Genomic DNA, 9238 nt, shown 5'->3' on the forward strand with positions numbered 1-9238 from the left:
GCTTGCAGGGACGTGTAGCTTTCCTTAACATAGAGAGCTACCCCCCCGCCCCTTTTCTCTACACGATCCCTCCTGTACAGGGTATAGCCATCTATCCCCGTGGTCCAGTCATGGGTGGAGCCCCACCAGGTCTCCGTTATCCCTATGACATCGTAATTGTTTTCATTGTACCCATGCTTGTTGATGTACTTCAGACAACAACCCACTAAGGCTTTTATTCCAGATGGAAAAAAATTATGGTGTTTCTGAAGCCACTCTTGTTACTGCATCTTGTACCTCACTGTTGAACAACTGAATCTTCTTTCAGCCAGGAGGACCAAACAGTTAAAGTCACTTGGAGCTAAATGAGGGAGCCCTCAGGATGAAGATTTTTAATGGCTTCCATGGTTATGTGAACAATATACACGCAAGCACTGTCACAGGCAAACAGTATTCCTTCTGTCACTGTTCCATGACACCCACTTCAAACAGCTGCCTTCAGACTCTTGCTGAAAAAAATTCTTAAGCCATCACAAGGATCGTGTTGCCATCCATGTCTTCTGTAACAAAAACTGATTTCTCCTTGGCAAAATCTATACCTATAGCTGCCAAGTTTATAAGTGAGCAGCGATACACAAGATGGCAGCCAAATCAACAATTAGCATCTTCCTGATGCTGACATAAACAAAAACATACAATTAGTAATGTAATCTCTCTCATATTTCCTGAATTACAAGGGGTGATGTCCTATTTTTTGACTAACCATGATAATACCAAATGCAGCTTGTTCTCTCCAGGAAGTGACTATATGTATAAAGGTTACTTCAAGTAAACAACAGCTGATGTACTTTTCTTATTTTCAGCATGATTCAATCTTAATGCTGGTTCAGATTCCTTCTTTCCTTCTGAAACTAGTCATAATATGTAATACTACTTACTTTTCTACCCACAGTATGGAAACTAGTTTTACTCCAGTCTGCTGTGCTTTTCTCCATGTAGCCAAATGTCCTTCTTTGAAGACTACATGAGTCACATGCTTGTTAAAAGTTTTTGAAACCTACAGAAATATACAAGCAGAAAGTTTTAGATATCTCCACCCACCTAATCTTAAAAACATCATTAAACTACACAAAACATTCCACTTTTACTGCATTAAACACCACCCCTCTAAAAAAACCCCAAAAAACATAAGCAAATAATGGGTGAAAACAATAGAAGATGAAACAAGAGGGAGCAAAGAGAAGGTAAGAGCGATTCTGAAAAAACAACATTTTATTCAGATAGTTTGTCTGTCTGCCTTTTCTGCTATATTTTCACTTCTGCATACTTTTCTCTTACACCCTACTGTACTCCTAAGACCAGCCAGAAGCAACATCCTATTAGTACCATCAGTGCACCACCATATTTGGTGAACACATTTGGGAGGCTTTTCTTGGTAGTCACTCCTAAGTTTTGGAATTCCCTCCTTCTCAAGGCCCACCAGAAATGCTTCAGAAAGCATTTCAGTAATGCCATAAAACCTTCCCATTTGGACAGGAATTTAACAAGCCAGGGTAGGTTGGGATATTGTTTAAAGATGCTTTGTTTTATACTCCATTTGCCTTTATGCTGTCTCTTATTGTAAGGCACCCTGATTTTTTGGTAAGGACAGCATATAAGTTTAATAAAACAATCAATCCATCTTTGTATTAATATTCTATGGGATATAGCAACACAGAACAAACAAAGAACGGCCATTAAACCTTGATGATCCTTTATTCAAATGGAAGTACCTTTGGTTAAGGAGTTAGTTTCTTTGTGCAGTAGCTATCTGTCCAGCTGCAACAGTAACCAAGCAGCAGATTACCTGATAATGGACTCTGATGGATGAGCTGAAATAATTTGACAAATATGACTGAAAATGAAAAAAAAAGAGGCTCTCTTAGTGGCCATGTTGGGGAAAGAGCAGAAGGAAATCGACTGTGGGGATGAGCTAACAAGCCATTAAATGTAGTGAGTTCTGAGAATAAACTAAAGAAAAAAATGACTGGAACATGAAAGAGAAAAAGGATGAATGGTGAAAGTTGAAACTGAATTCTGATTGTAATTGGGGCAGGTACTTTTAAAAAGGAAAAAAAAAGCTTTAGCAACTCTTTGGCACCACTAAATTCTAATAGTCAATGCTAGAAACTTACCAGGATTATGGAATCTTTTCCTCGGGTTTAAACTAACTGAGCCATCAAAAGAATTCATATTGGAAAAGCTGAGGTGTCTACTATACAGTAAGTATTTTCATAGACATGAAATTGGAAAAAAATATATTGGGAGGAATTAGAAGCAAGGATTTTGTGGATGATATCTTTTATCGGACCAACTGTATCATCTAGGGTGATGGGGGAGGAAGTGGGAAATACAGACAAGCTTGTGCATACCAAATACCCATCCTCAAGCCTCTGAGAAAAAAACAAACAGACACAGCTTGAGTTAAATAATGAACAGATAAAGGCCTGTGCAAAACTCCATATGCAAACAGAGTATAAGCGACATTCTCAGGTAACTAACAGACAAGAAAAATAATGTTTTTATTATTAAATCAACCAAATCCACCCTGTACAGATCTTTCCTCCCTATACACACTAAAATGAAAGCAAAAGTCAGAGGAGGAAAAAAAAATGAACAAAATGGATGTTTTACAGAAAACACAATGTTGTTACACAAAATACAATATTGTTTTTAAAGTTACCTTTGCAAGACCTTAAAAAGCCCGATATTCTAATTTCCTTCAATCTGAGTGAATGATAGCAAAAGTACCATTAGACGATGAAACAAAAACAGGTTTTACAAAACTTGAAAACCATGTGTTTTGCTATTTGTGCTGTTATCCATTGTCAGAGAAGTCAGAAAAAGAAAGGAAGATCTCATAGTGAGATTATAGCCAGAAATGGCTACCTAAAATAGCACCAATTTATTCAAGGAAATAGGATATCTACTAACAGATGTGACTGTTTTTATTATAGTCATATCTGTTTGAAACAAAAATGGTTCATTTTGTGGGGCACTATTTCTTCATGCACATATTCCCCAAATTGGGGTAACCACTGTGATGTCTGTTCTCTATCAACAGCTAATAATAAACTATGTTCATTTGGATCACTCATGTTTGTAGATGAAATTATATTCAATACGTTTTTATCTTGATATAGCTTAGTGCAGGCTTGTCCAACATACGGCCTGCGGGCCACCAAGCGGCCCGCCAGGGCGTTTTCTGTGGCCCGCAGTACTGCGATGGGAAACGAAAGTAAACTCAGTTTACTTTCGTTCCCACCCCTTGTCCCTCCCCCAGCCCCTCAGCAGCTTCCTAATGGCTGCTGAAGGGCTTGGGAAGGGACAAGGTTCCCACACATACCGTGTCAGCTCGACGGTGCTGACGCAGTGCGTGTGGGAAGAGGAGAGCCGTGTGCTGCTCACGACAGGATTGATGTAATCTTTTTATGTAATCTTTTTTATGGTATATCTAGCTTTTGCAAACTATATCTGACCGAATACTTAAGGCAACTTGCAGATGCTGGGAGGGGTGTGGTATGTGTGCGTTAAGAGATGCTTGCAGAGCACAGCGTGTGGGATGCGGAGGATTCCTGGAATGCCTCCCTAACACCAGCAGGATAATGTCTCCCTGACACTTGTAAGATAGCAAGAAGTTCAGAAAAAGGTCTCATTATAATGCTAAAAATCACACCCCTGGGCAGGGCAAAAGTATGTTAATGAAACATATATGTATGCAAATGAATTACATGGCTAAAACATAGGTATAGAGACATGCTCAGTAGAGAATGTCTTATGTCAGTGGCTTGTAACCAATCACTGAGCGATACACTTGCAAACATATGTATAAAAGGTACCCAAAGGTAGAAACCGGTGGTGCTTGCTTTGCAAACGATTGCCAAGCACCCCTCTCTGCGCAGACTGGAAACAATAAAGATTAAGTTGGATCCTCCACCCCTGTGTGTTCATTGGCAATAGCGCACCGGGCACGAACTCACACTGTCCGTTGGGGACAACAAGATCAGTGGGTCTATTCCAGTTTGCAGCAGCTGAAATCTAGCCCATTACAATACAAAGGGGATGTAGACTACATTAGACTAGAATCAGAATCTAGAATTGAACTAGGATTCCAATCTATGTACCTTTTGTGGGTTTAAATCAGATTCTAACTATTATGATGACGTTCTCTTGGCTGGAATAACTGGGTAAGAAGCTGATATGGAAGTTGGAGTAAGCTTTTCAAACATGTTCTCTGCAGTGTTGTTATGCAACTTGAGTCGACGGAGCAGTCCCCAGCAGCTCGTGGGAACCCGGCTTCGGCCGCACGTTGCTCCGGATGGGACGGACCCAGCTGGGTCAGCACCAGCCAGGAAAAGTGGCATGCAGCTGAAGCTGGCTTCCCATATGCTCCGCATGGGACAGACCCGCTCGGGTTGGCACCAGCCAGCAGAGGCAGCGGCAGAGCCATGTGCTGCTTGGGACTGACCAGCGCAGGTAGGGGGAAAGTGCATCTGAGCCCCTGCTGCGCCAGCTGGGCTCATCCTGAGGTTCATTTCATGTTTGTAAAATGCTTGGAGAGCCCCACAGAGATGCACTGCATAGAAATGCAAAATATATTTTGATTTATTTGGTTGGCAGCTTGGGCTGAGATTTTCAAAGCTGAGTCAAAAGGCCAACTTCCATTAAAATGAATGAGATTTAGAGGGCTCCAAATCCTTTATGACAACTTTGTAACATGCCTATCTACCCCTTTTTGCAAATCTCGGCCATAGTTTGGAAACTCAGCCAAAGAACATAAGAGCTTCTGAACATAAGAGCATAAAAAGTGCCATGTTTGGTCAGCCCCATGGTCCATCTAGCTCAGTATTCTGTCCCAAACAGTGGGAGAGGTGGATGCTATAGAGGGAGAGTTTTGAACTGGTTAGATGCATTTCATTGTCACTTCCTGCAACTTCATTGGTGTCAAAGGTCACTCGACGTCACTTCCTGATGTGATACCACTTCCTGTGAGGTCTTTGAATATGGCTCCCCCGCCCCCCTACCACTTCCTGTGAGGTCTTTGAATATGGCTCGCCGGCCCACTGGGTGATAAAAAGTTCGTGATCCGGCCCCACCTTCAAAAAGGCTGGACACCCCTGGCTTAGCAGCTTGGACCAACTGTGGGCTTGCATATAGTCAGCTCAGGTCAGTGTTCCTCATTAGACAAAGGTTAAGTTCATATCAAAAGAGACCTCTATTAAAATATTAATCAGACAGGTAGGAAGAAACTATTCTGGGAATGTTTACATGGAACAGAATATACATCAAAAACGGCCTAGTGCACACCCAAGAGTATTGGTACACTTAATAGGCAGGTGCCAGATCTTGGAAAGAAATAGTCTACCAGAAAAAAGCACGTTCCCCGGGAAATAGAATGGGATATAAGGGATGAAGGTGATAATGAGAAGTAAATTTATTTAAGCCGTGGGTGATGGGGAGGGGTGTAGTATTTACTAGGAGCCCAGAGGAGAAAGGGAATCCAGCCAAGGAGGCTGGGGAATCACCCAAGAAGCCGGTAGGATTGCTTGCTGCTGGAATCACAGGGAACATTGAAAATCTATTCCAGGGGAGAAATTAGCGAGCAGATATTTGTGTCTCCTTTTTGCATTTCTCTAAATCCAATTCATTTGCTTTTGCTTTTTGGCTTAAGTAATGAATCAGTTTGGTCTTTCTATCTTACAATTTGTCTGGTTATGAATGATTTGAAGGCAGCTGGCACCAACAAGAATTCCATTCATACACAAACAGGAGACCCATTTTCTTTTGCAAACCTGGGGAACCTTAAATTTAATGGGATTCTCTTCCACTAAGCTGTAAAGTCTGGTCAGGGTGCTGGTCCAGGTGAAGCCCCAAGGATACTCAGCAGTACAGTGGGAAGGCAGTAGCCCCAGAGCAATATCAAAAGTACTGTTAACCAATGGACAAAAAAATAGTTTTTGAAAACTTGTAAACTTTATTTTGCTACTTGTGCTGTCATTTGCTGTCAAAGCAGCCAAAAACAAGGCAGGAAGATATCATAGTGAAATTATAGCCAGGTATGTAAATTAGTACCCTCTTACTCAAGTGACATACTCCCTGTGTTCATGGAGTCATATCTGCTTGCAAATTGTGACCAAAAACTCCCAAAACAAAAAATCCCCCAAAATATAAAAAACCAAACCCCACATAACCACACCTTTTTACTACTGTTTACTCATGTAAACCCAGCTGTGACATGCACATAGCAGAATCTAGCTCAATTCTCTGTCCTGGGTACATCAATCATTTACTAAGTTAGAATGAGGTACAACTGTGCAAGTGGAAAAGTGTGAGGGGTCCAGTACATCCCGGGGGGGCAGGAACTAGAGTGATCTGATCTGGGGGGGAGGGGGGCTCAGTACAACTGCACCCACACCCTTCTCCTCTCTCAGGGCCTGTGTGCATGCCTTCTTAAAAAGCACTGAGGGCTAACATATGAACAAACACAGCAAGGGTTTTAAGAATCTCCAACAGGGAAAAATGTGGAAGGAAAAAAACAAAAAATCCAAAATACAAGTTTATTCCTGTTATGGTTTGAAACTTCATAGCTAGCGGGTTTCATGAAAGTCAAAATATATTTTATGCAGAAATCACTGGAGTGTGTACAAAGAATCCACAACGCTGTGTTACAAGGACCACACTTCAAGTGCATGGAGGAGATATGGGAAAAACCCTTCGTTTTTAAACCCAAAAGCTTGCTAAGAATTTTTTTCCCTCAACTATAAGTTGGTCTAATAAGAGATACCAGATTCACCCAAAGAACCTGCCTATGTCCTTAGACCCACACAGCTACAACCTACACCCCTGGAGATGTGGACAGAATTCAGGTCCTTGATTTGAGGCATGTATCAGTATAGCAGTAACGAGGTAAGCGGAAAAATACGGGGTTTGTAGCCAGAGGCTCAGATTTTCATTTCTCGGATCTGTAGATTTGTCTCAAGTCCACTGCATATGACCAGCACACCTGCTTCACACCCACACATCTTGCTGTGCCTGGCACACCCACAGTTTTTGGATGCTAACACGTGGACGGGTTTAACACATTCCCTGCCCTGACATTAACGCTCCCAACTCAGAGAGCAGATAGCGGCAGCACCCAGCCCGCGGGTCTCCCCCGCAAACGCAGCCCCGCTTGCAGGAGGCGGCACCAGGACAACAAACAAGCAAGGCGGGAACCAGGCCACTCTCGTTTCTTACTTGGGCTCCCATGTCTCGCAGCTGCTGCGCAAAGGTCTTGGAATAATTCTCCGTCCGGTTGGCGGACCACACCTCCACGTAGGCGGAGACACCTGCGGGGCGAAGAGGGGTCATGAACACGGCCCGTCACGTGTGATAGCAAGAAACGCGCGGGGACCCTTATCGAGTCCAAATCCTGTCTCCCTGGCGGCGTCCCCGCTCCCCGCTACCTCGCAGCACGAACTCCATGACCGCCGCGCGCCAACGTTCAAACCGCTTCCGAGCCAATCGCCCGCCCTCCCGCCGCGCCTGCGCAGCACGCCCCACCGCCCCAGCCAATCAGGGGCTAAGCGTGAGAAGCCCCACCCCCTCCAGTGCCCGGGGGGACTGTTGAACTTGGCGTCACTCCAGAGGGCGGGGCCTCAGAGCTACAGGGGTCACGGCTGGGTGGGCCAGGCTTGAGGTAGAGTGACGTTATGCCTGGTGAGCTAGGGGTTATGTGCGCCTGCGCGGGACCTTAGGCGAGGGGTTTGATGTGGGGTGCTCAGTGCGCCTGGTTGGGGCTCTGCATCCCACTTCATATGGGTTGAGGGGGAGTACGTTACATTGCACCTCTTGCAAAGGAGATGAAGGAGTCACCCCTCAGTTTTCTGCTTGCTTTGCTTCTCCTCTAGGGATTGCCAGCTGTGCATTGCTGGCTTCCCCTGCATCTCTGCAGCCTAAAAATCAATGTAATAGATCTGAGGCAGCGTCTTCTTCATTAGACCAGGGGTAGGCAACGTTTTTTGGCCAGAATGCCGAAAAAACCACAATGTCTACTTTGGAAGGTGCCGGAGCCCAGAGCAGCCTCCCGCCTGCAGCCGGCCCCTCGGAGCCTGGTCTGCTTGCAGCAGGGCTTGCGGCCTCCTAGCTGCCTGCTGGGAGCTGCCTGGGCTCTGTGGCTGGCAGCAGCTGCTTAGAGCCTGGGTTGGTGGTGGTATGCCGAGCAAAATGGCCTTGCTTGCCATGCTCAGCACACGTGGCAGGGGTTGCTAACTCCCCTGCATTAGACCGATTAATTAGTTGGAAAAATTGCTCGTTGTGAGCTTTGGGGCACAAGCACCCTTTGTCAGGCATAGGGAGATCTGTACTTTTCTTTTTCAAAACAGTAAAAAGTTCTAGTCTACAAAATAATAACATCTATACAGAAAAGGGCCTGTCAACCACATGTCTCGTCCTCTCTTTTAGTTTGCAAGATGTTCAAAGAATTTTGGAGTTGTTTTTAAAAGAAAGGGTTCTAGTGAGAGCTATTTACGCCTGTCAGATGGATGTGTATTTGTCAATGTCAAAAACCTTTATTGATGGCTTTGCTTCTTATTTGTGTTTGACAATGTATGGTGAAATTGTGAGGGGCATTTGTTTCTTGTCACAAAGAAAATGTAATACTATGGATCATGGAGTCTGCAGATTTTTTTAAATGTTTTCAGCAAGGTGCAGGCGTTGCTCACAATCAAAGCAGTGACATGTATTAAGCGCTGTGTGGGGGAGGGAAAGCAATGCAAAAATGCCTGTTCTTCAGTTGAAGCAGTGATTCCAATTTTATTTTCTCTTCTATCCTGTAATTTAACAAATCACCCCTTCTGGATCCACAGCTAGTCTGCTGACACAGCACCAGGTTTATTTTTGAGTACATGGAAGGTTAATAATGAGATAAGTCCTACCCTTGTGATTTTGAAGTCACATTGTAAAACAGCTCTTTGACATGAGCCAAGATAGAGCCAAAGTAGAAAAAACAGTGCCATGCTAAAAAATAACAGCCCATCACAGAACTGAGAGTACAACTCAGCACCACGGTAATAAGCATCTAAGTCAGTGATTCTCTACCAGGTTGCCAAGGTATCCTGGGGTGCTGTAAGATCTTTTTAAGGGTACCTCAGGGTGCTGTGCAGTGTTAGCACTGTTAGGTGTGCAGGCACCTACACATGGTTCACAAGATAAATGCAGAGATTTCAAATAGGAATCCATA

At 43.9% G+C, this 9238-nt stretch overlaps 1 protein-coding gene across 2 annotated transcripts in view; it reads right to left on the reverse strand.

Annotated features, from left to right (window-relative positions):
- MCPH1 (microcephalin 1) overlaps positions 1 to 7535 on the reverse strand; it is a 206897-nt gene extending 199362 nt beyond the window's left edge. For both annotated transcript variants that reach the window (XM_006024489.1, XM_006024488.1), the window contains exons 1-3: positions 7464 to 7535; positions 7255 to 7346; positions 918 to 1036 (exon numbers count right to left, since the gene is read on the reverse strand). In XM_006024489.1, the coding sequence (XP_006024551.1) occupies positions 918 to 1036; positions 7255 to 7346; positions 7464 to 7482 (230 nt within the window). In that variant the 5' untranslated portion in view covers positions 7483 to 7535. The remainder of the gene's footprint in view (positions 1 to 917; positions 1037 to 7254; positions 7347 to 7463) is intronic.
- Between the last annotated feature and the right edge of the window lie 1703 nt (positions 7536 to 9238).

This window comes from Alligator sinensis, unplaced genomic scaffold, assembly GCF_000455745.1.
Source record: "Alligator sinensis unplaced genomic scaffold, ASM45574v1 scaffold1012_1, whole genome shotgun sequence".
Classification (NCBI taxonomy): Eukaryota; Metazoa; Chordata; order Crocodylia; family Alligatoridae; genus Alligator; species Alligator sinensis.